General features: G+C 38.7%; 1 protein-coding gene across 6 annotated transcripts in view; it reads left to right on the top strand.

Annotated features, from left to right (window-relative positions):
* LOC129774891 (uncharacterized) overlaps positions 1-27,007 on the top strand; it is a 531,717-nt gene that overhangs the window by 444,611 nt on the left and 60,099 nt on the right. For all 6 annotated transcript variants that reach the window (XM_055778944.1, XM_055778941.1, XM_055778943.1 and 3 more), the window contains one exon: positions 19,753-20,262. In XM_055778944.1, coding sequence (XP_055634919.1) covers positions 19,995-20,262 — 268 coding nt within the window. In that variant the 5' untranslated portion in view covers positions 19,753-19,994. The remainder of the gene's footprint in view (positions 1-19,752; positions 20,263-27,007) is intronic.

The raw sequence follows: 27,007 nt of genomic DNA, 5'->3' as shown, positions 1-27,007 counted from the left end.
AATCATTTCGAACACTCAAGTTCCCACAGAAATTATTTTTATGTATGTAATCTATACTCGCGGTACATAATTTCTGTTTTGACATATGAACCTGATGCAGACTAAGATGCATCAGTCCTGATACTGACTGTTTAAATCCGTTTCTCCGCTCTTGAGTTAAATAATGAGGAACGGACACCAAATCATTTTTATTAACATAGATCAAGTTTATAAATACATGGTTACCTTCACTTGATTTATTTGAAACTCATTGTTGAAAAAAAACAACATGTATTTGAAGTTTATTGTGAAAACATAAACATAAACGAAACATAACCGTTATTGAATTGAATGCATGATGAAAATAAAAACATTTTTCATTTGAAATTGATTTCGAATTATTTTTAAGCAATTGTTTATTTTTATTCCTCATCTTGGATTTCGGTTCTGAGGATTCCGACGCTTTGCCTTGGAGCGCTGATGAATCGTTGTACTGTTGTGGGGTTCGAAGAGACAGACGATGGTTCCTCATGAAACTAGAATCAAAATCTCTTACTGCCTGTTTTGCAACTTGGTTGAATTCGTTCTGGAGGTTGTTCGCTTCCGCAAAATCAAACACCAGACGCCGTAAATCTTTGAGAGTCATACCATAGAAAGCTTTGTCCAGTGCCCTGCAGTGGTCCGCCAGATCCTCAGACTGCTCACTCGTAAATACCTATATGAACCGCCCTAGATGCTCGCTGACACATCCCAGCAGAAGTAGAAATGTCAATAAAAAAAAATCGAATCTTAAATCACTTTCTGATATGAGCCTCTTCCTCAGAGCTGATTCAGAAATATCGAGGTCTGCCGCAATCCGACGCATCAAGAATCCCTCCCAAAGCCTCTGTCGGGCCATTTGAGCATTTTTGGAGTGCATTTCCTCAAATCAGTTTCCTTCTTGTGGGTCCCGTTTAAGAAGTGGTTGAAAACATTTTAGAATTTTTTTTCAGAGCAAAACTCTGGTGCGAACTTTCGCACCACAGCCACTGCGCACTTTTGCCCCGCAAGCAATTTTTGAACTAATCGAATTTTTAAAAAAAGCTTGAAATTTTTCACAAAAACGAATACGCACTATCATCTACTATAGAATGAAGGTTTCCTTGACAGTGTAGTTTCGAACCTTCCAGTTATTTGAGGTAAGTAAATCGTTATCTCCAAAACTGAAAAAATTAGATCAAAACATCGCAAAACTCTTTTTACCTCATAACTTTTTGCCACTTTCATGAAATGTATCTTTTTTTTTATATGTGTTAGCTGCTGGTGTAATAATGTATCAAACGACTACACTGTTGTCGAAATTTTATGCTCGTTTGCTTCAAAATGGCCAATGCGCACCTTTGCCCCGCATTACTCTACTATCACTGAATGAACGTTTAGAGAAGCAATAAAAATCAATTTGAGCGGATTGCCAAATTAACTCTCAGCACTCTTAACACCTACTGCTGATTGCTCATTTTTTAGAGTGTTTAGAGAGACATTAGAACACTTAATCAATATCCATGTAGTGTTTCTGTGTCTCATAGCAAGAAGAACATTTCCTACGCTCTAAAGAACATGCAGAAGCAACGGATATAGATACTCCGAATCGAATCGGTTAGGTGGTGGTGGCGGTGACAGCAACCGCTTCGGAACAAACTTTCACCTTCATTTTTTTCCACCGCTGAGATGAAATGCGCTGCACTTTAACGCCACTTTAGAATCGGAAACTATGCAAGAATTCACGAAAACTGAATGATCGATGGGAAAACAGCCACCAATGAGTTCTTCACGTATTATCAGTCATGCAGGCAGCGGCAGCGATAGCCTTTTATAAGTACGAGTTGTCCAGGTTTCTCAATTGGCTGATTCCATGTCTTGAGACGAATGAACTTATAAATTTCAAAGCCTCTATATTTAAAAACATCATCATCATTACTCAAAAAAATCCGAACACACTTCTAAATTCACAAAAATGATCTCCTAGCAAACAAAAATATAAAAATCAATCCCAACAAAATGCGAATTTATTTTTATAATTTTTAATTAGGATAATTTCAGAATGCATCGATTTTTTTTCAAAATAACTCTTCAGTCGAAAGTGGAGCCTGAGAAGGACCGATGGGTTTGCGTGGTTTTGTAGGAGCAGCTGAAGATGGTTGATCTATGTTTCATTCTTGTTCTCACGAGAACAATACACAAGATTAGGGTCCTTATTTCCAAGGCACGCGAACTTTGTTCACATGCTAGACGCTCCAGGCGATTATATATTTATACCCCTACCACGGTTATCTGTTTGATAACGAATAAAATCAACAATTCGTACGTGTCATTCAATCATACACAAACATTCTCTACTTAACGATATGGAAACCGACGCGGTAAGTCCTATTAAATTTTTCTCTTCTATTTTATCCGTTCTTCCATTTTGATTTGGAACCGTGAATGGATTGTCTATACTCAATGAATTGAAAACGGGCGAAGCTCAAACAACTATAGTTTTTCTATCCACATTGTCCAATTGAACGAACGCTACATTCGCTACATTCGCTACACATGTGAATGAGCACCATGAAGGGAGGAAAAATTTTAAATGTAAGCTTGCCAAAGCGTAAAAGCATAATACTTGAAACTTTTATTGAACTTTATTGTTGTCATCTTTAGATCTCAATCAGTTCTGGAATTTTAGTTTTTTGAATGTTTCGCGCCTGAACACAACAATAAAGTTCAAATGGCCAGTCTTATAAACGAAGATAGTTATTATATCCTACACTATATATCGACTTCCTCCTTTTCCTGAAGAAAATATCGGTTTCCTATATTATTAACATTAGAATTAAGGAAAAATGTATATATACTAGTAACAATACAGTCATTCGCTATCCAACTCTTGACGAGTAAAGTTCAGTGTCGGTATTGTGCGTTGCCACTTTTGCTATTGTGCTATTGGTACGAGTGAATCGTGTACGAGTGAAGGTCATTGCTGTCCGCTTTCGACCTGACCTTTTGTGAAGTGGAACGAAGGAACAAAGGAAGCAGCGCTCTTGCAGCGAGCCGGATTGCGGCTGTTGAACTGATTCGGCATAACGGGATCGCCATCGCGTGACTGTCGCAAACGGCATTCATCATCACGTGGCTGCGTAAGCTATTCTTGCGCTATTGTGTTGTCTCCGTAGCGCGTAGCCTCTGTCTCTCCCTGATTAGGGCAGTAGAGCGCATTATTGGAACAACTTATATATTAAGGTACACATATTTATTATTAATATTATTATTCAATTCATTTGTTCATTGTTTGATATTATTATCATAATTTTTTTTTGCTATTTTTTTTTAAGATTATTGTTAAAATCAAAAATAATTTAGAAATAAGACAGAATTTTTTGTAAAATGGAGAATAGTGGAGGATCTCCAGAGATGGAGATCTCCGATAATGAATCTCATACAAGATCTGGGAAAAAACATAAACGAGTCCCTCATAAGGAAGATAATTCTTCTGGGGACGAATCCGCTCATCCTACCAAGCCCCCCTCTAAGAAAATTGCAAGCCTCCCTTCTCAACCCACTGTTACTTCCACTCCCCCTCTCCCATCATCGATTTCGCTTCCCCCTTCTGATGCTTCCGATCCAACCCAATCCTCGTCCTCGTCCTCATCCTCATCCTCGTCCTCGTCCTCGTCCTCGTCTTCCCCCTCTGTTGTCTCCGCACCACGTGTCAGAGTTTATCCAGAAGATGCACCTGGAACTGGCCCTTGGGTTGTTTTCCTCCGGCCAAAACCGAAAGGAAAAAACCTTAACGTGATTCAGATCATGAAAGATCTGGCCAGATACACTTCTGTATCTGAAATTCGCAGGGTTAGACCGAACAAATTGCGAGTTGTCGTGAATGAACGGAAACACGCAAACGAGATTGTTGCTGATCAACATTTCACTCTCGAATATCGAACATTTATACCCTCCCATAACGTAGAAATTGAGGGGGTGATAACTGAAACGGGTCTGACGAGCGAACAAATAAAAGCAGAAGGAAAAGGCAAGTTCAAGAAGCTCCCCTCAATGGAAGTGAAAATCTTGGACTGTCGCCAACTCGGGAAACTTTCCCATGATGGGGACCAAACTAAATTTACGCCGTCCGACTCGTTTCGAGTCACCTTTGCTGGTGCCGCCCTCCCTGACTACGTTATGGTGGACAAATTGAGACTACCTATGCGACTCTTCGTGCCAAAGCCCATGACTTGCAACAAATGCAAGTCAGTTGGTCACACTTCGGATTATTGTGCCAACAAGGAGCGCTGTGCCACTTGCGGAGAGCAACATGAGGGGAAATCCTGCAGTGCGACTGAGCATAAATGTCCATATTGCGGGGGATCCCCACACGAGCTCTCAGTTTGTGAAAATTACAAGAGTCGCTGGGAGAAACAGAAGCGCTCTTTGAAGGAACGCTCGAAACGCACTTTTGCGGATATTTTAAAGGGCGCTTCTCCACTGGCCCAACAACAACAACCAATCAACACACAAAATGTCTTCGCCACGTTGCCCGTTGACGAAATAGAAGCGGACACAGCTAACGGGGGCACACCGTTCATTTTCCAAGGGAATCCCCGGCGCAAAAATGTGACCACTCCCAAAGTTCAAGGACAAGCCCCTCCGGTGATACCCCCTGTTAGCATGCCTAAAAAATCGAGTGCAGCGGACAAGCAAAATCAGGTTCCTCCTGGTTTCCGTGGGAATAATTCACCTTCGAATGGCCCAGCACTCGAGGGCCCCAACTGTCCCTATTTTTCCGTCCAGTTCAACTTCCCAATCGGGATTTATAAAGTTGTCTGACCTTTTGGACCAAATCTTCAAGTGTTTTAATGTTTCCGACTCCATCAGAACCCTTGTCATCTCAATGCTTCCAGTATTAAAGACAATTTTGCAACAATTGATGCAAACATGGCCCCTCCTTGCAATGATTATCTCTCTTGATGTCTAATTCAAATAGAGAGGTCGGAGATATCACTGTTTTACAGTGGAATTGTCGTAGTTTTATCCCTAAATTGGATACATTCAAAATTTTAATTCATAACTACAATTGTGATGTTTTTGCTCTGTCCGAAACTTGGCTTTCTTCGCGAGATGATATCTCTTTCCACGATTTTAACATTATACGCTTGGACCGTGATGATAGATACGGAGGGGTGCTTTTGGGGATCAATAAGTGCCACTCATTTTTTAGAATTGACCTTCCACCTATTGGAGGGATCGAAGCTGTTGCTTGTCATGCAAACATCAGAGGCAAAGACCTCTGTATTGTCAGCTTGTATTGGCCTCCGAGAGCTGCGGTTAGCCGCAAACAACTTGATGACATGTGCTCACTCCTTCCTGAGCCACGATTGATCTTGGGAGACTTCAACTCTCACGGAACTGCCTGGGGGGAACAGTACGACGACAATCGTTCATTGTTGATATATGACCTTTGTAACAGCTTCAATATGACCGTTTTGAACACTGGGGAAACAACACGTGTACCTAAACCTCCTGCTAACCCAAGTGCTCTTGACCTCTCGCTTTGCTCGAATTCACTATCGTTAGATTGCAAGTGGAATGTAATCCAGGACCCCAACGGTAGTGATCACTTGCCAATCAAAATTTCCATCACCATTGGGTCGAATTCTTCTGAATCTATAAACATGGCATATGACCTCACAAGACACATTGACTGGAAAAAATATGCGGACGCGATTGCTCTAGCCATCAATTCCAGAGATGGTTTACCTCCATTGGAGGAGTATAACTTCCTTTCTCGTTTGATCTATGACAGCGCGGTTCGCGCTCAAACGAAACCCATCCCAGGTTCCACCATTTCCCGAAGGCGTCCCAATCTATGGTGGGATAGCCAATGTTCCAAGCTTTATGTAGAAAAATCGAATGCATTTAAAGCTTTTCGGAAACGTGGAACCCCTGAAAATTTTCAAACGTATTTAGCCCTTGAAGATCAATTTAAAAACTTAATCAAAGGGAAAAAACGTGCTTATTGGCGAAATTTCGTGGGAGGTTTGTCACGAGAAACGTCAATGAAAAAATTATGGAAAGTGGCTCGAAACATGAGAAATCGCTCTTCAACGAATGAAAGCGAAGAATATTCACATCGATGGATTTTTAATTTTGCACGGAAGGTTTGTCCTGATTCCGCTCCTGTGCAAAAAATTGTTCGAGATATACCACAAGATAGGTGCGATCTTGATTCCGAGTTTTCGATGGTAGAATTCTCTCTTGCTCTGCTCTCATGTAACAATTCTGCTCCGGGATCGGATAGAATTAAGTTCAACTTGCTGAAAAACCTCCCTGATGTGGCGAAACATCGCTTGTTGAATTTATTCAATCGGTTTCTGGAGAATAATATTGTTCCAGATGATTGGAGACAAGTACGAGTTATAGCTATTCAAAAACCCGGAAAACCCGCGTCCGACTTCAATTCGTACCGCCCAATAGCAATGCTGTCTTGTATACGGAAATTGTTGGAGAAAATGATCTTGTTTCGCCTTGATCGATGGGTTGAAACGAATGGCCTACTCTCAGATACACAATATGGGTTCCGCAGGGGCAAGGGGACGAATGATTGTCTTGCGTTGCTTTCTTCAGAAATTCAAATGGCTTACGCCGAAAAAAAACAAATGGCTTCAGTATTCTTGGACATAAAGGGGGCCTTCGATTCTGTTTCAATAGAGGTTTTGTCGGACAAATTACACTCTCGGGGTCTGCCGCCTCTATTGAATAATATGTTATATAACTTGCTTTGTGAGAAACATTTGAACTTTTCTCACGGAGATTCGGCAGTAAGTCGGGTCTCTTACATGGGCCTCCCCCAGAGCTCATGTTTAAGCCCCCTTTTGTACAACTTCTATGTAAGCGACATCGACAATTGCCTTACACAAAATTGCAGCCTAAGACAACTTGCAGATGATGGAGTGGTGTCTGTCGTAGGATCAAACGAATCCGACCTGCAAGGACCCTTACATGATACTTTGAACAATTTTTCAGCCTGGGCCATTGGTCTAGGGATCGAATTCTCCACGGAGAAAACAGAGATGATGGTTTTTTCTAGGAAGCATAGACCAGCAAAACCAAAGCTTCAACTTTTGGGTAAACCGATCACTCATGCTATGTCATTCAAGTATCTTGGGGTCTGGTTCGACTCCAAATGTACTTGGGGGGCCCATATTAGGTATCTGAGTAAAAAATGCCAACAAAGAATAAACTTTCTCCGTACAATTACCGGCACCTGGTGGGGAGCCCACCCAGAAGATCTTATAATGTTGTATCGAACAACTATTCTCTCAGTGATGGAGTATGGCAGTTTCTGTTTTCAATCAGCTGCCAAAACACACCTCATTAAACTCGAGCGAATTCAGTATCTTTGTCTCCGTATTGCGTTGGGATGTATGCCCTCAACGCATACCATGAGTCTCGAGGTTTTGGCAGGCCTACTCCCACTAAAAGATCGCTTCAATTTATTATCTCTTCGGTTCTTCATCCGGTGTAAGGTCATGAACCCATTGGTGATCGGAAATTTTGAGCAGCTGATCGAGCTAAATTTTCACTCCGGATTCATGAGTTCATATCATGAATTCATCTCCATGCAGGTTGATCCTTCTTCGTATATTCCCAACCGTGTTTGTTTCCCTGACTACATCAATTCCTCTGTGCATTTTGATCTGTCCATGAAGCAAGATATCCATGGATATTCAGATTACCAACGATCGAGGATCGCTCCAACGATCTTGGATGAAAAGTATGGGGGTATCAATTGTGATAATATGTACTTTACTGATGGGTCCACTATAAACGAGTCCACAGGATTTGGAGTGTTCAACGAATTTTTTAGCACCTCACACAGTCTTCAGAATCCTTGCTCAGTGTATATTGCTGAATTGGCAGCAATTCATTGGGCGCTGGACAGCGTCGCCTCACGGCCTGTTGAACACTATTACATTGTAACGGATAGTCTTAGCTCTGTCGAAGCTATCCGTTCAGTGAGGCCGGAAAAGCACTCGCTGTACTTCCTTGAGAGAATACGAGAAATTTTGAGTGCTTTATCCAGACGCTGTTATGTCATTACCTTTATCTGGGTCCCTTCACATTGCTCCATTCCGGGTAATGAGAGGGCTGACTCATTAGCAAAGGTAGGTGCAATTGAAGGCGATATTTATCAGCGTCAAATCGCCTTCAATGAATTTTATTCTTTAGTCCGCAAAAATACCATCGCTAACTGGCAACGCAAGTGGAATGAAGATGAATTGGGCCGGTGGTTTCAGTCGATTATCCGTAAGGTTAGCCTCAAACCGTGGTTCAAAAGTCTGGACTTGAGTCGGGACTTTATTCGCACCTTCTCCCGACTCATGTCCAATCACTGTTCGTTAGATGCACTACTCTTCCGTTTCAATCTTGCCAGCAGCAATCTCTGCGTTTGTGGCCAAGGTTATCACGACATCGAGCACATTGTTTGGTCGTGCGAGGTGTATCTGGTCGCCAGATCGAATTTAAAAAACTCCCTTCGGGCCCGAGGAAGACAGCCCAATGTGCCGGTGAGAGATGTGTTGGCTCGGTTAGACCTTGATTACATGTCCCATATATATGTTTTCCTTAAAGCTATAGATCTTCGTGTGTGATTGCCCCTACATCCTTATACCCTCCTTTCCTTCCTTTGCGGGTAATTCGTCCCCTTGCTATAAATAGTAGAATAAGTTGAAATGTAAATACACTATAGATATACGAATAGATTTATAAATTGAGTGTTCATCAACATTGTTACAATTTCCTTATATCCCATCCTTCTCCTAAAAATATGTCACCCTCCTAAGCTCGAGTACACCGCGAGTAATCGGTTTTCCACCTTACTAACCATAGATGTAAGAAAATTGTTTATATATATAGTTTCAAAATTATATTTAAGAATTCGGCTCCTTTAAACTTAAGTAACTGAGCCTGTAAAAATAATCGAATTAAAAAAAAAAAACAATACAGTAAGGAGTTTTGCTCCTTTAAACTTATGTAACTGAGTCTGTGAAAATAAACGATTTGAATAAACAAAAAATATATATATATCGATTTCAACCGAATTTTTACATATCTCTAGAAACTCAGAAAAAATGAGCGATTCTACAGTTATGAAACGCAGTGTAGTTTGGTCGGGTGAATATTAAGACTTCGTCATCCGCGTCTTTTATGAAAACAAGTAAAGGTCCGTGATCGCGAAACAAAGAAGTTTAAGTCGATAAAATTCACATTTACCACTCACAATCGGTTCGCTATGCCTAAATCAATGCGAACATGGTTGATCCGTGGGACTGAGTACGATTCAGCCCATGGAATGTTAAATTGATGACAAAAGGCTCTCTGCCGCATCACTGAGCGATTGTTTTGAAGAATTTTTTTTTTCGATCCTCCGATGTCATTTTTGCTCTTGATTGTTGTATCGAACAATACCGATGTGTGTGACGTCAGCACTAGGAGAGACTACTAACTGCTTGCTAGTTGGAGCGAGACCGAGTATTAGAAAATGGCGAATGGTTTATTTATACAAAATAAGTTATAGACGGGCGGGGCTAATTAATATCTCCTCTCACCACAGTGACCGTAAAAAAGAGCGCTGCATTTGAATTTCGAGCGAGCGATTTACGACATACCTCACGACTCCACTTGTTTCTCGGTATAGCTTAATTTAAATAATTTATAGATTAAGGATGTGTAATGTTTAACATATCAAACAATTCTCAGATTAGTTCCTGTTCGATTGGTTTGTAAATCTTAAACTTCCGTCGGCAGAAAAAATAGCTATTGACCTTAAAACTATTGCATAAAACCATAACATGTTTTCTAACTTGGCTCCCTTACTGAAGGACGTAGTTTTGACGTAGGACTAATTTGTTCAGGTAAAATACAGGAGGCTAAAATCATCAAAACTGTGGAAAATCTTTATGATCTACGTTGGAGTACATTGAAAAACAGAAGACTAATCTAGAAGAAACATAACATTAATAAAGCCATTCCGTGCCAAACCGATATAGTGGTTCTCAGATTTTCGTCAAGAGTGGTAATGTTTTTCTTCATCGCAAAACATTAGACCCATATTGTTTTTATTTGTTTCGTTAGGGTGCCCATTTCCATTTGAGGGTGATTCGAAAAATCATTTTTTTCCAAAAATGACTTTTTTCAATAACTTTTGAACCACTGATTTAAGAGGTCCATAGACCTTTAATATTATGGCGCAATATTGAAGCCCCTAGACGAACAATTATATTGCACAAAACAAAATATTCAATATTATTGATCAATAAAATCGAACGTCTATGGGCCGCTTTATATAATCGACATATCAAATTAAAGCCGATGAGCTAGGCTTTTATTAAAAAATATTGAACTTGTAAATGGATATTATTTTCGTAATTATTGATTGTAGTAGTTTTTTATTGTTTTCATGGCTTTTTTTATTTTTTTTTTTTTATAAAGCTGAGGAATTTTCACATAACATATATCGATATCAAAGATGCTATTTTTGCGTTTTTGAGATATGATTTTTCAAAATTGATCGAAAAATGATTTTTTCCCTTTTATCCAAAAATGATTTTTTGCAAAAATTCATGACATTTGAACTACTGAATTAGGTGGTCGACATATTAAATTGAAACCAATAAGCCTTCCTTGAAAAACTACCACACTTGCGGGAGAATTGGGTGAAAACAATAAAAAACGACTACTATCAATAATTACAAAAATGAAATCCACGGTTTTGTGAAAATTCAATATTAATAAAAGGCTAGCTTATCGGCTTCAATTTGATATGCCGGTCATCAGAATTGGTTCGGTGGTTCAAAAGTTATGAATGCTTAAAAAAAGTCATTTTTGGGAAGAAGTGGAAAAAAAATGATTTTTCGGACCATTTCGCGATAAACAACAATTCTATCACTTCTCATGAAAATCTGAGAACCACTATATCGGTTTGGCATGGAATGACTGAATGTATTTAAGTCCATTCCAGGATTGCCGGAGATTCAAAGTGGCATTAGTATAAACAACATCCTGTTCATATAGGCTACAGGAATTATAATTAATGAAAAATATATAATCCGTACCAGTTGCAAATCGTTTTTTATTTTTGGGAAATAAAAACAATTTTCGGAAATTTTAGGAAATCGTGAAGCTTACTGTTTATATTTTGTGTTTGACTGTTAATGCGATACTACAGTTGAAAGAATATTCTACGATAATCAATATTTGGACAACAGAAAGGTCACGATATGAACACTATGATAATTGTCAAACAGAACTTTGATCTGGAATGTGACAAATTTTATGATAACATTTCCAAAAATCAATCACCTTCGCAGAGTCTCCTCAGCATCTAAATGTTTCTTCTTTGTAGAGACCAAAGCAGGTACATCAAAGAATGATTGACTGATTGGTTTTATTCTCGGTTCTATTTACTCACAAAAAATCTCAAATATATACTTTTTTTGTTCAGTTTTTTTTTTGGTTTACGTTTTTCGTTTTTATTCCTGAACTATTTGGTCAGCCCATGCATGAATCAAATAGAATTATATTTAAGAAACAAATAAACACATTTCCACATAAAAATAATGAATGTTGATAATATTTTCCGTTTTGAATGGATACCCTTTATCAAGTATCAAGTTTCCTGCGAAGAATCTTGGACGGACTTTTTTCTGATAAGGGTTTCCTATTACAATAGTGGGATTTGTGTGTATATATTGGATCAATTTTAATACTGGTCTAGTAAGAATTAATACTACGGATTTAAAAAAACCATCAATCAATTATTTTCATTCAAGATTAAAAAACTGTCTTCAAGAATGATAATCTGAGAGAGGGCACACACACTCACTCATTTGATGACTCATCAATGGTGCTTTATGAAGCAATGCATTAGGCAAGTTCTAGCCTCTCCTATCCGTGGTAGTTTCGCGTGTTGCTGCATAAAAGAAGTATTCATATAAGGATGAGACTGCACATTGAACACTGAACTTGTCTTGCATGAGAGAACGTTGGATTGGGATTTCATTTTAGTTACATTCATTTTAGTTACATTCAGTTACAAATATGTATGAACAATGTTAATGAGTTTTGTTATAATTTATATTGTGATAACGAGAAAGTATTGTTTTTTTTTCTAATATCCGGTATCCGGCCGGGTAGTAGGTCACTTTCCCGTATCCGACCGGATAGCAAATATTGGGCGGAAAGGCCGAATACCGGTTAGTTACCAGATATCCGTTTCATCTCTAATTTTCACATCACACGCACAAATCGTTGTTGGACTCACCCGTTAGTATGTTTGTTTGATGCTGAAAAGTTAATTTCCGTTCCTTTTTTTTCTGTATTATAGTGACTTTCAACGCTTCTGGCTGGTTCGTCACTTTTACCTTCCATTTTGGAAGAATGTCGGGAGTGAGAATTGAACTCGTGATCTTGAGCGTGAGAAGTATGGATGTTACATCCACGCCAGATCGGCTCCACTTTTCCGTTCCTAATTTTTATTTGAAAAATGTTTTTATTCTTCCCATAAATCCATCACCATATTTACTTCAATCGTTCAAGCTGTTTCTCTCAGTGTGTATTTCTATTTTTCAAAACGCGCAAGCTGTTCCTCTCATAAAAATATTACTCGATAGAAAGTAAAGTATACCACTCGGCCTAAGGTGGTACATTTTCCCGAACAATATCAGATTCAGAAGTAAAACCATTCTTTTTGTCGTTTTCTTCATCTGGGATATCCACTGAGAACTCAACTCAATGCCGTCTTTTAATAGGTTGAACCAATAGAACTGACGTAGGAAATAACATGGAAAATTGCTTCGAGAGGAAATGATTTTCACTATATTGTTGAAGTACGTTACAATGTTCATACATTTATATTCTTGCTAGTCTTCGAAAAACTCAAGTTTGGCCCGATAAACGCGTACTATACCCATTTCCCCTACACGCATGCCTTTAATTTGATGAGTTGCATGGAAACACATTGTTGCTGGCATAAGCTATGGTGAAGGATTTTTCGGTACGTATTTTTTTACCCTGAAATGATTATCGAAAAGCACACTCATCACGAACAGGTGTGCGTTTTTCATCAATGAATGATTTTCAATCAAACGTTTATGAGTTTAATGGATTATACGGGTAAGTATTATCATAGCTACATACATACATAGGTACTTGAATGATACAACCATTTTTCAAATAATCACGAAGCAATTCATGCGTCAACGACAGAAAATGAATCACTTTTCTCACCTTTTTCTGAACATTTTACGTCAGCGCATTAACACCCCAAGAATCACACAACAAAATTGAGAGGCCAAACCCCCGATAAATGGCTCCAATTCGTTGCGTGCCATATGATGGTACGAAACAGCAAAAATTGCCGCAACCGATTAAGTAAGGCACTTTTTACTCCCGAAATTGCCGAGAAAGTGGCTCTTTCACGGGTGTTTGCCTGTAAACGGCGGTGCTTACGGCAATCTCGAAATCGTCTTTCAATCGGACCGAAAACGTAAACGCGTAAGTGTCAGCTGCGCGATTCTCGATTGATACACGTTTCGTCTGCATAACATAATATGATGGGCATTTTCGTCTGGATGAATCATATTGCAGAGAGATTATTGTGCAATGTTGTCGCCCCCACAATGGCTCGCGACAATATTTTTCCTTCCTTTCCGAGAGCATCCGCAGTCAACATTGTCTGCTCTGCTGGTGAAACCATTACCGCTATCCAATGACCTCCTAGAAATCGTTCAAATTCCACGGAAAACACACGAGCCACCTGTTGGTTTGCTGTTGTTTGGATTTTTGCTTTGCTCCAACCCACAAACAGCGTGTGTTTTATTTACCTCGGATTTTTTTTTCTACCTTCCACGTTTCATTCGAGCCGTCATCTGACTTATTTATTACCCCTGGGGATTGGATTTTGTTTTCTTTTCTCCAACTCGTCTTCTCTTCTCCGAACCGCATCTGCTCGAATTGCAAGACTCGAATGCTGCTCGGCATATTGGAAACGGGTCCCGCCGACTGTTGTTTACTTTTCAATTTTTCGCTGTTTTTTACCCTCAGCTTTCTGAACAAGTTTCTGGTGGCGGCTGATGATGACGACGGCGGCAACGACTACGAGATGACGGTTGCGATATGTTTGGAGAAGGCCACTGCGAAACACAATCCGGTTTTATGTAACACGTGGGGATTGATAGTGAAGAGCAAAAAAACAACAACAAAAATGCATCCATAACAGGCATTGGTGTGGTGCGTCTTCGATGACAATGATGAAACATTGTATGCCGATCCTACCCCATACTGCTAATTGTGAGCCTGGCGGTGGGATTTGACTTTTAGATGAGAGGTTACACCCGATAGATGCTGGAGATGAAACGATGGCGTGTTTGGACTAAGTGGTCCGTTAGATGGAGAGAAGAAATGGGAGAAATTTACTCTGCCCTCCAGTTATCGTTAATCCGGACGGATGGTGAAGAGACAAGCACTGATGGTCCTCTCCGGTTTGGGCCATAAACCAGACCACTTGATAGCGCCTGGTTGGGCTGGTCTTGAGCCCAGTGTCGATAACCTGATCCCGACGATGACGACGGGTGGCAAGACCAACGCGTCGAATAGACATTTTCTCTTTTTGTAGCTTGGAAACGATTCATCTAATTATGGGTGTGGTAATAAAACGAAACCAATCAACTGTAGTAAAATGCCAGCTCGTGGTTAAAAATGTTGATAGACAGTGCTATGAAACAGCTGGTGTTACTCTAACGGGATGGGTTATAATTTTGGTCGAACATAAAAGATGAAACAGAATGTCACATTGAGGTTTAGCCCCGCAGCAGTATCCCGAGTTCGATGTTTCAATATTGAATATGTATCTCGGTCGGGAAATTGAATTCCGCATTATGAATGATTCTTCTTCTAGAATCAAGAACAAAAAAACAGAACTGATAGTTAAATTTACATTTATGGATTTCAAATCTCAGAATCCATAATCTGAAACTATGAGTTCAAATGTATAATTTGAGTCTGAGTGAGAAATTCATATCCGGAATTTGAATCACGGATCGTAATTCGAAATTCGAGTCTAAAATTTGAAATCTGAGCTTTAAATCTCAATCTGGAATTAGTGTTTGTGTTTATTTGCTTCCAGATGAACCAAAAGCACTCTTTCATCGTATTGCATCATTCTTCCACTAGCACCTATTTGAGAATATCTCACCGTATAATTCGATTTCACTGTTTTGACGTAGAACTACGTCTTCCATTAAGGGTGCCAAATCAGAAAACAGGTCTCGTTTTTATGAAATAAAGTTAATGTTAATAACTATTTTTACCGCGAACGGATTTTGGCGATTCATATACAAAACGAATCGGAATTTCCCTAAGATTTGTATATGTATTGATATGCTATACATTACAATCCCATAGTCTGTATATGGTTTTAATTGATGAAAATTGGAAGCATTCCCATTTCATTACACATTTGTTCTGTTCATTTGTGTGCTTTTCCGAACAGAGCTGTCAATAACGAACAACTTATTAACGAGCAACGAAGGGGGAATCGTAAGATGTAAAGTGAATAAAGGAAAAGAAGAAAAACGCGAATGACTACGATTCCTACGCCACAATCAACAAAAGCGAATGAGGAAGAATACATTCACTTACGAGACGCTATCATGAACAAAGCCGACACAGCCTTTGCTATTGTCATGTCAAAACGCAATGCATTATCATGACATTACAGCGCGTGTGTTCAAACGTATAATGGAGTTCTTACCGAGCTTCATTACAGCATTACAAGTTTTCGGTCCCACACGTTGCTGAATGTATTCGGTTTAATGGCGGAAAATATTCAATTAATTTTTTTTTAGTTTGACTAGTCAGCAAAATACGCCGAGGAAATAGTTTTCTCCGGAATTCCAAACATGCCTACTGATCTACCTCTCACCCGTATTCTCAAATCCGATCAAATCAGAATTACCCGAACGGATCACATTCTTGCATTCTGTAATCTGCTCAACTCAAGTCCAATCAAGTTATGCAAATGTGGCAACCTTGCTTAATGGATTTTCGAGTAGTATCGGCACGCTTGAAAAACAAAAAATATCTCTATCATTAGCTCTTAGATCCACTGTGTATAGATCGTTAAAACATCCAAACACGCTTACAATACATTAATTATTTTTTGTTAAACAAAAATATTCACTAGAAATAATGTATATGGCAGAACAACGTTTGCATTTTTGCATTTTTTCAAATTTCTAGAATGGATCTAGCTGCTACGTCCATGCATCAATCATCATGCGATGGTGATCCCAGCATCTCACTCCACGATCGATTTGCTGCATCGGTAATTGGTGCTGAACACAACAATGGAAGCCTAATATCAATAGTCCCGCTGTGTCCAACTGTGAACATTCGAATGATAGGAATTTTCTTACGCCGAAAAATGCAACATGTGTTGTGTATCGATAGAATATGAATACTCTAACGCCTAAACGGCTAATGTGTAATAGATAAAAATGTGTACCGATGAGATAGAAAAACTCTTACGCCTAAATGGCTACTGTGTAATATACAACATGGGAAAAATGTACACGATAAATTCGGCTCTGTTACAGCTGAATTGCTAGATGAGTCTAATTATAAAAAAACGGGTGGGTTATAACTATGATATAACCGCAAGGTTGACGTGGGACTACCTTACCTTAGCAATAATTTGTTTCTATTGATAATTTTTTTGTTTGAATGAAACAATTTCAGAATTCAATTGAATTCAATATATTTGCTTTGTGAGTAAAGAGATTGAATACATGCCATGTAAGGTCAATTCATGCATTGTGATAGATTATATTCTTCGTTACAAGTAAATTTAATGACAGCCCTTTTACGTTTGATATGATGCCTATGACAAAATATGTGAACGGAAGAATTATCAAACGATTATTTTATTTTACATTTCCCTCTAAAGTTTGCATCTCTCAAGTGTACGTACTTCTCGAACCGCGAATTTGTTTGATTTGATGAACTTCAGGCACTCAGTTTCGATTTTGACATGTACGTCAAACGCATAATGTTTAATCAATAGGCGTTAACGCAGCAAATGGTTATCATCAAATGGTATGCCCAGAAATTCAGTGAGCAGAAGATATGAAGGCATATCTTTCAATGCAATCTTGAATAACCGACCCAAAGCGTTGTGTTCGTACCCGCTTTTGTAATCCGTGTTAGGAAAACACTTTTTGGAGTGCAAAAAAAAGCGGGTGCAGAAGTACCCCCAGCTTACATGAACAAACTCAACTCCTACTTTTCTACTATAGAGGCTTTTCACTTGAAAGTTCATTCGCCTCTAATGTCTGCACGATTTTCCCAGGTTCCTAAGTTTAGAAGACCGTGTTGAGGAAACATATTCTGGTTTGCACGAAGGCAAGCGAGTACAAGAGTACTCGCCGTTTGCATTTATTTGCAAAGCCGATTTCCCCAGACACCTTGGTTTTGAAGTAAGAGGAAAACACATTTCAGTCGGAACAAAAATATCCCCGACCTGCATGAATTTGCAATGCCAATTTCCCCACGCTCCATGGATTTGTGTTCTGTGTTAGGAAAACATATTTCAGCCGGAACAAAAATGCCCTCGACTTGCAGTATTTGCAATGTCGATTTCTCTAACAATGCTTGGTTTTGAAGTCTGTGTTGGGGAACACATTTCGATGAGAACAAAAGCCCCAATACTTTCCTGTTTTTGCAATGCCGATTTCCTCAAGGCTGCTTGGTTATGATGGCTGTTTTGGGGAAACCGTGAATCGGGCCAATCAAAACGAGGCAGTTAGGTCGTTTAGATAACGCCTAACATTTTACAGTTATTAAATTGTTTATTTAATGAAAAACAACATTTTATTAATTGCGATAGATGCGTAGAAACGTTCGAATTATAAGCATTCGGAGTCTTTCATTTTTTCCTACATGTTCTGTGTTTAGGTTTTCATTTTACCCCCCACATTTCGGTCCGGTTAGACGTAGTCCCACGTCAAAAAAAAAACAGATTGAAGAAAAATTAAAAAAAAACAAAATCATTTGTTCAGAGATTGCCAAATAAGCTAAATCTTTCGGAAAAATCACATTCTGAAATAAAATTGCTATTTTATTTTTTTAGTTTTTTATATTTTTTTAATTTTAGTTTTGGGTAGTGCCCGATTAATTTGGCGTGGAATTACTCCGTATTTGTATTCCGCTCGTTTATCTAGGGAACGGAAGTACGCATAGTCGAGATAAAATATGAGATTATCAGTTTATCGTGTAGTGGATTTGTAGCACCCGAGGGCACCGAGTTTCGTATCGATTAGATTACGCAATGCGTAATCTATATTCAAGCATTACTTCGGGACCGCTTGCCGAAGCACATTGGCAAAACACTTTATCACATAAATAACAACATAGCCCCGAATGGAGACGCATGAATATTCGAGAACAGAATGAGAGAGGGCGGATCACGCTTATCACCGATATCCGCCCGTATTGCATACCAACTGAAATTAATCGCTTAATCACGTCGGCTGGCAATGGCACCGCTGGTGGAATGGACTCGGAAAAGAGCATCCGGACCCAATAATCCGCCGAGAATCGCATGAATCTTTCCCGTCAGCATTTCCGGGAGAGTTCAAGTACAGCACCGCTTCCGCCGCCGCCACCATCGGTGTAGACACACAAATATGCGTTAAAATGCACTCCAAGCGTCTAGCGTATTTGTCGGCTGCCTAAGTTGCTAGCAAATAGCGCATTTTGTTTATACCGCCTGATAACATCACGATTAGGTTGTTTTTCAAGTTCGCTGATTTCCATCGCCACGCGAGGGTCGCGGGGGCATTGTTTTGCTTCCACCCTGGCGGCAGCCGGCACATTGAGGATGAGAATTTACTACCGCAACCGTGATGATGATGTAATACGCTTTTTGGGGTACACGATTTTATGCCCCGCTTTATGCGTCTTTTTCGTCGGATGCGTTGCACGGATCATGACGTGGGGGCCCTTGCGAAGACCAAATGTTGTCATAGTTGGAATGCCACGCCCGAACGTGACTGTTCCACACCTGACCAGTGTCAATGTCAGCTTGGATGGAATGTTGCCTAGGGCCCCGCTGGCGACGTAACGAAACATAAATTCGATTTGGATGGGATTCCAAGAAGCGAGCCGAATGTGACCGGTTTGTTACGTGGCGACGTGAACATATTCAATGCGTGACTTCTCTCGAGTAGGAAGCGACTTCCACAGCACTGACCACGGCGGGTAGTAGGCGTAATTGGGTCTCGCAGCGGCATTGTGGTGTCAATTAACGTGGTCTTGGGAGTTCATAACGATCGATATTTTCTAACTTTGGAAGGCGCGCGTTCGAAGTTTATTGGTCTCTTGACTTTGATCCGCATTTACGGCTTGTCGAGTGTGCGGATTCTCGCGGCAAACTAAAAAGCACGAAATGTTATTCCCGATGCATGTCGTCGATAGACAGTTGAGTGGTTTGTAAATATCAATAGATAGCCTTAAGTAGGGGACGTTTGTTGATCCGATTCGACAGGTAATTTAAAATCTCTGATAAGAAGCTGTTTATTCCTCCGAAACAACGAAAACTTTTCATGCCAAATAAGATAATTTCTACAAATTTGTTATATTTTATATTTTGTAACTAAATATGTTTAAATAGCATTTCCATTTTTCTTTTTCCTTCCACAGAAAAAGTTCACATTGCCATCGACTAGCGGAAGCATCACACGAACGACCAGACGAAAGAAAAATATGATCGAGAAGTGAATTATTGCCGTCGAGCCCGTCCGTGCACTACACCCACTCGCAAAGCTGCGCCTGCCTCTAGGAGGAACACTCTGCCCTTGAGTCTAGCCAGGAATTCAACCGCGCACCTTACTCCCCAATAAACAAAAAACCGCGCCAGCCGAGCACAAAATCGAAACAAAAAAATGTCCCACAGAATGTCCCCCAAGACCCGCGTGGTGTTCAAGTTCATCTTCGGCCTCGGTATCTGGTCCTTCCTGGTGCTGGGGTTCTTCAAGCTGAACGGCGATCCGGTGACGCAGCACCAGTTTCAGCAGGCGCCCCTCAACGGGCGGCTGCTGCTCAACAAGGATAACCGGTGGACGGGGAGCGAGGCCACCTCGACTACCACCGATCGGTACGCGTCCCCCGTTGGCGCCGGGGTGGATGAGGTCCTGGTGGATAACCGAGCTGGTAGGTTACAATTTTTTTTGTTTGATTTATGCTTGATAGTTTTTTTATGTTTTCATTTTGTTTGATCGCGCGCTGTGAAGAGTTATTTGGAAAAAAAACATAACACTAGTGTCATTATCTAAATTCTGTAGATTCGTAGTGTTTAAGTTGACTATAGACGAATTTCATGCCAACTCGACTAGTCATTGACAGCACCATCTCAGATTGAAAAAAAAACACACTAAAATTAAAAAAAAATTGAAACTCATTTTTCTCAAAAATGTATTTTTTAAAATTGCAAAAAACAATATGAATAGCCCAGACAATCGACAACAAGTCATTCATACATCGGAAGATTGACACTTTTACAGGAAAAACGTTTTTCTAACAAGTTTATCATGTTTTCTTTGAAAAAATTGCAACTAATCCTAATTTTGTTTAAGGGGATATTCTAGTGTAGAGACACGAATTTCGGACGTTTTTTCGAGCTCCGTAAAAATAAAACAAAGAATATTTTTACTATTCATTATATCATTATTTGTTCATCTATCTTTTAACGATAAAACAAAAATTGAACGGAGAAAAAATATTCATAACTAGAATAGTTAAGAGCTGATGAAGTGAGAGGGTTCAAAAAAAAAGTTGTGCCATGGCGTACACGATTCCAGACTTTCTGGTTATCTGGAACAAAAAAAAATCGAATAGATTCTGAATCAGTAAAGATGCCGCTATCGCATGAACCTCGGACAAGTCGAAAACATCTTTTTTGATTAAATGGCGGCCGTTTGAAAAACAAAATGCGGTTCAAAAAGTTTTTTTTCTTGCGTTTCCGGATTTTTTAAAAATAGTAAAATTTAAAAAATATCATGCTGTAGCGGTTCATGCGATAGAGAGGTGCCTGCAGATTGTATCCATATAAATTCGACATGAATCGGTTCAGTAGAACTTGAGATATCATGTACGCCAGTTTGAAAAAACTAGTTTCGAGAAAAACGCGTTTGAAGTTCATTGTTATGACCGTGCCAGGTTGGATATCGCATCACTAAAATAGCTCTAACTCGGTACATAATAGGATTTTCGTTAAGTCATATTTAGGGTACGGTGCCTAAACTACAGAAATATGAAGGAAAAAAAATTGATTTTCTTCAAATTTCTAGACTAGAATACTCCCTTAAGGTGTGGTCTGGAAGGTCGAAAAAAACCGATTTTTTTTTGCATTTGTGGCCACCATTTTGGAAAATTTCAAAATCCCCTATGTAACACTTGAGGTATTGTCCCAAAGTTTCTAAATATTCATTGGAATTCGTTCTGCGACACCCCGTTGCTTCAGAACCGATAGTAAGGTACCGTTTTACAGACAGCATCTACGCATCTAGCTGTCAACAGCGTAATAATCATTATTCGTGCACTCAAAAAATGGAAAATACATCTTCAAATATACCTTAAACAATAACCAAAATACCCGAACATTTCATTTTACTCCTAATGTTTTACTCGTAACATTTTCGTGTGAAAATTCTCGCGTTTGACATATTCTTGGCATGTTTCTAAATAGAAAAAAGTTTGCAGAACATGTCAATCACGATAATATGCAAAAATGCTACGTCGGATCCTAGGAACTGACTTTGAGCTTTTCGTTGGAAAACCGTTCATCACAGTTACTAAATAAGAAAATAAAAAACAACATGTTTTTTTTTTCGGATGTTGTACGATATGTGACTACTTTATAGTGGAATCTCTGATTATTTTCTTTTTATTCAATAAATATCTTTGGAAGCGGGGACCGACACTGATATTGTGCAAATACTCTTGATGCGGATTGAATGGAGAGCGGAGCAAGAACATTCTTAACGTGTTGTGGAAGTTCAACCCGATGTAGTATACAATTTCTATCACTTTGGGGCACTTGTGATATATTTCGGAATGAAAGAACTCAGGCACATTCCACTAATATAAATATCACTATATTCTTAGTTCCGTCCTCGCGTGCATTCGACACTTGTTAACTTGATTGGTTGGAAATGTAAAAGCCTCTCGCTTGCATTCGACATGTACTTTTTATAATGCTTAAACTAAAACTCTACACAAGGTAGCTTCTATTCTAGAGGAGGAGGAGCCAGCAAGGAAATATGTGAGCGCGTTCGATTGGTTCGAACGGGTCAATACGGAGAACAAAAGGGTAGTGGTTGTTTCTGTGTGTTGTCATTTCACACTTGGTTGAAGTGGGTTAGTTCTGCATAATGTTACGCTGCAAGGGTGAGTGGTTGTTATTTAATATTATCGTATGCAGCTGTGAGCTTGTGACATAAAAATGCATTTGGCCTACAAACATGTATGACGATAATTTATGGCGTGGGAATGAATTTGTGGGAATAGGATCGTTGGGATTTTATGACAAGTGGGAAAGGATAATGGTAATAGGTTATCCCGCTACACCATCCCTCTTTGGGAGAATGATGTAACCGGGTGGAATCATTTATTATTATTATATTCATTATTATTGGGTGTTATAGCTTCTCCTCTTACATATGGTTATCTAACTATATTTACAGGTTGTGATAAATTCGTAAATTTAATTATATAGTGTATTTAATTTATAATAGTTTTAATTTGTTCTGTGATGCTTATTGTATAATATTTGTATTTAATGATTGTCGATAATTATGATGATAATAACAGTGATGATTTTAATAATAATTATAATTGGGAAATAATTGAGTAAAAATGAACTTAATCTCTGATACGTACCAAATTTCTAATACCCCCTTCCCCCTAACGGAGGAGGGAATTATAAGTAATTAATCTATTTTTATGTACAGTATGAGTGTTTTGGGTTTTCTCATCTAATAATGTCGCGTTTGGGTGATTTATTGATATGACCTTGTATGGTCCTTGATATACCTTGTCTAGTTTTCTTCTGTTTTCGTTAGTCATCATAACTAAATCATTCTCATGTATTTGTATTGGGTTTGTATCTTTCTGCTGATCTTCACGACGCTTTTGTTTGATTCTGTCAATTATTTCTTTTGCTGATTTTGTTGCCGTTTTGAGTTTGAATTGTAATTCTTTATGATATTGCTCGATATTGTATACGGGTTCAATGTGTGATTTTAGGTTGTATGGCAGTGTTGCGTTTCTGCCGAAAACTAATTCAAAAGGTGTGTATGAAAAATCTGTATGCGGAGTGGTGTTGTAACAGAATGCGTAGTAAGGCAACCAATCATCCCAGTCGCTCTGCGATGGGTTGATGAATTGTCTCACGTATTCATTAAGACAACGATGGTTTCTTTCTAAACTTCCGATTGATTGCGGGTGATAGGGGGTAGAAAATTTTTGTTGAATTTGGAGTAATTTTGAAATATTGTCAAATAATTCATTCTTGTATTCGGTTCCTTGATCAGTTTGAACAATTGACGGAGTACCGTATACGAGAATGCAATTTTCTATAAATGCTCTCGCTATTGTGGATGCTTGTTTGTCTGGGGTTGGTTTTATTATTACGTATTTGGAGAGGTTACATTGGATAGTTAATGCATATCTATTTCCTGAATTAGATTTGTTAAAAGGTCCGATAGTGTCAATAGATACACAATCAAAAGGTTTTTCTGGGGTGGGTATTTTTATAAAGTTTTCCTTGGTCGGGGTTTTGTGTTTATTTTGTTTGCATTGTATACAATTTCTAACATATTCATAAATTTCTGATTTCATTTTGCTCCAGGAATAGAGTCTACTGAGCTTTTTATATAATCGATTGGCACCTATATGTCCTCCAATTGGTGCATCATGATAATTTTTCAGGATTTTTAATTTTTCTTCTTGGCTTTCTATCACACGCTTGGGTGTGTAGAGCACTATTTGCAAGTCTTTTAGCGAGTCGTTACAAGTCTTCTTGAAGAATTGAACGCTGCATAATTGGAATATCACGCTTGATAACGCTAGAGCTATCGCGCTTATTCTTAATTTTTTGGCCATATTTTCAACTTTCTGTAATAGATTCCCTAAGGTCTCTTTCGAGTTGCTTGCAATTTTTGTATTTGTCGACATTAATTCTTTGAATCCTGTTTTATTTTTAATTGCGCATTTCATATTATTAAATTCATTCTCGCTAGCGTTTTCATTATCTTCGAGTGCGCGTCCGCATTGAAGTTTGGGTAGTTTTTCCCATTCGGTTGGTTCAACTGCCTCGTATACTTTGAGTTGATCAGGCTCATTGACATCGAGTACAGTGTTATTATTCAAGTGTTCGTATTCCGTCTGATTCATATTTTGTTCTTTTCTTGTCATTGCTCTCGTTTGAACGGCTAGGACGTTTATTGTTTTCAAAGTTTCAGAATCAATTGCTATTCGTGATAATGCGTCGGCAGTTACGTTTAGTTTTCCTTGTACATATTGTACGTCAAAATTAAATTCCTCTAAATCTAGTCTCATTCGTGTTAATTTGGAAGATGGATTCTTCATTGAAAAAAGGTAAACAAGCGGTCTGTGGTCTGTTTTTACCGTGAATTTTCTTCCGTATAAGTATGGTCTAAAGAATGTTATTGCCCAATGAATGGCAGTAAGTTCCTGTTCAATTGTTGATTTATTTGCTTCACCTTTGGTGAAGGCTTTACTTGCGTAAGCGATCGGTAATTCGATTCCATCGCAATCTTGGGCCAATACTGCGCCACAGGCAGTCTTTGATGCATCGGTTATTAGTGTGAATTCTTTTTTAAAATCGGGAAATTGTAAAATTGTGGGAGAAATCAGTGCTGATTTTAAAGAATTGAATGCTTGCTGACATTCAGAGCTCCAATCGAAGACTGCATTTTTTCGAAGGAGTTTGTTTAAGGGATGCGCAATTTGGGCAAAATTTTTAATAAATCTTCTATAATAGTTGCAAAAAGCAACGAATCGACGGACTTCATCCGATGTGTTTGGTGTAGGGTAATTTAATATGACTGAAAATTTTGATTTATCTGGTTGGATGCCAGATGCGGATATATTATGACCTAGGTATGTGACATCTGGTCTAAAGAATGAGCATTTTGCGGGGTTAAGTTTCAAATTATATTTTTGGAGTTGTTTGAAAACTTTTTCCAAATTACTTAAATGATGATTTATGGAACATCCGACTACTATAATGTCGTCAATGTAAAGGAAAGCACACTCTGGTGGTAAGCCGCTGAGTGCAATTGTCATCATTCTTTGGAAGCTGTTTGGGGAAATATTTAATCCGAAAGGTAGTCTATTGAATTCGAAATGACCGTTTGAAGTAGAGAATGCTGTTAGTTTTTTGGAATTTTCGTCAAGTTCTATTTGGTGGAAACCTGACATTAGGTCTAGAGTAGTAAAGTATTTGGCTCTTCCTAAATGATCGAGTATTTCATCTATTCTTGGAAGGGGAAATTTATCTGGTGTAATTTTTTTGTTGAGCTGGCGAAAGTCTACCACTAATCGCCACTTTTTATCTTGTGTATTAGATTTTTTTGGCACTAAAAGTATAGGGGAATTATATGGAGAGGTTGATGGTTGGATGATTCTATTTTCTAACATATTTGATATTTGTTTATTTATTTCTGTTATTTGGGCCTCTGGAGTTCGATAATTTTTTATGTAGACGGGGTTTTTGTCGTTGAGTTGAATGTTTTGTTTATAAAAGTTGTTGGTAGTTAAGAAGTCATCTTTTAAAGCGAATATTTCGTTATAGTTTCTGCAGAGATTTATCAGTTTGTGTTGGGCTTCACGGGGAGTGTTAGTTAGATTTAATTCTTCAGTTAATTTTGGTATACGATTAGGGTTGTTAGTTGTGTTGTGGTTGATTGTAAAATGTGTTAACGGTTGGGTTAGTGGCTTGAAATTTTTGGGTAGAAGTATTTCAGACGTATTGGTATTAATGATTTTAACGAATTGTGTTTTAGAGTTAACTATGGAATTTGCGCAAAATACTCCAGGTTTGATTTCTTGAGAAATTATGACAGTGTCTTCTTTTATATGTGGAATTTTTATTTCTTTGATAATCTGGCATCTGGGGGGGATGACTAGATGATCGTCCCATGTGTCATGGATCGGTACTTCTAGATTAGTCTCATTGAAGAAAAAGGATAGTAACCATGTCTTCAAACACAGATTACATTCATATTTTGTTAAAAAGTCTTTTCCTAGAATGCCGTCAGCTGTAATTGGGAATTGTTTATTCACCAAATGGAATTGGTGTGGAATTTTATTATTTTCTATAAGTAGACTAGTGTTGGTACTACCTATTGTTTCAAGTTTCCCTTCGGTCACGCCGTTTATTATGCATGTATTATTTTTGTTAATTTTCTGGGTACGTTTGATCAAATTTTCCTTTAGGATTGATATATCTGCCCCTGTATCAAGAATAAGAACGCATGGTTGTTCGCACATGCTTAATTTAACTATAATAAACATTGAACAAGTAATATTTAGGTTGAAAATATTTGATGTTGATTTCGGTTTTCCTCCTGTTCTTCGTCCGACAACGCGCGGAGGTTCGCAGCCGGGTTTTCGGAGTTTTCCGCAATTCTAATGAAATGTTGCGGTCTGTTGTAATAGTTTTGGCTGCCATTGCCCCTAAAGTTTCTGTTTTGGTTAGGGAAATTCTGTTGATGATATTGGCGATTTTGGTTAAAATTTTGGTTTTGTTGAGGTTGATTATTGAATCTACCACCTCTTCCTCTATAGTTATTAAAATTTCTACCACGATTGTTCTGGTTGAAACGGTTAGGATGCGGGTAGGGCGGTTGTCGCTGCCCGCGATTGTAAATAA

This window comes from Toxorhynchites rutilus, chromosome 3, assembly GCF_029784135.1.
Source record: "Toxorhynchites rutilus septentrionalis strain SRP chromosome 3, ASM2978413v1, whole genome shotgun sequence".
NCBI lineage: Eukaryota > Metazoa > Arthropoda > Insecta > Diptera > Culicidae > Toxorhynchites > Toxorhynchites rutilus.
The sequence above is the reverse complement of the archived record's forward strand: the minus strand, read 5'-3'. Positions and strand labels throughout refer to the sequence as shown.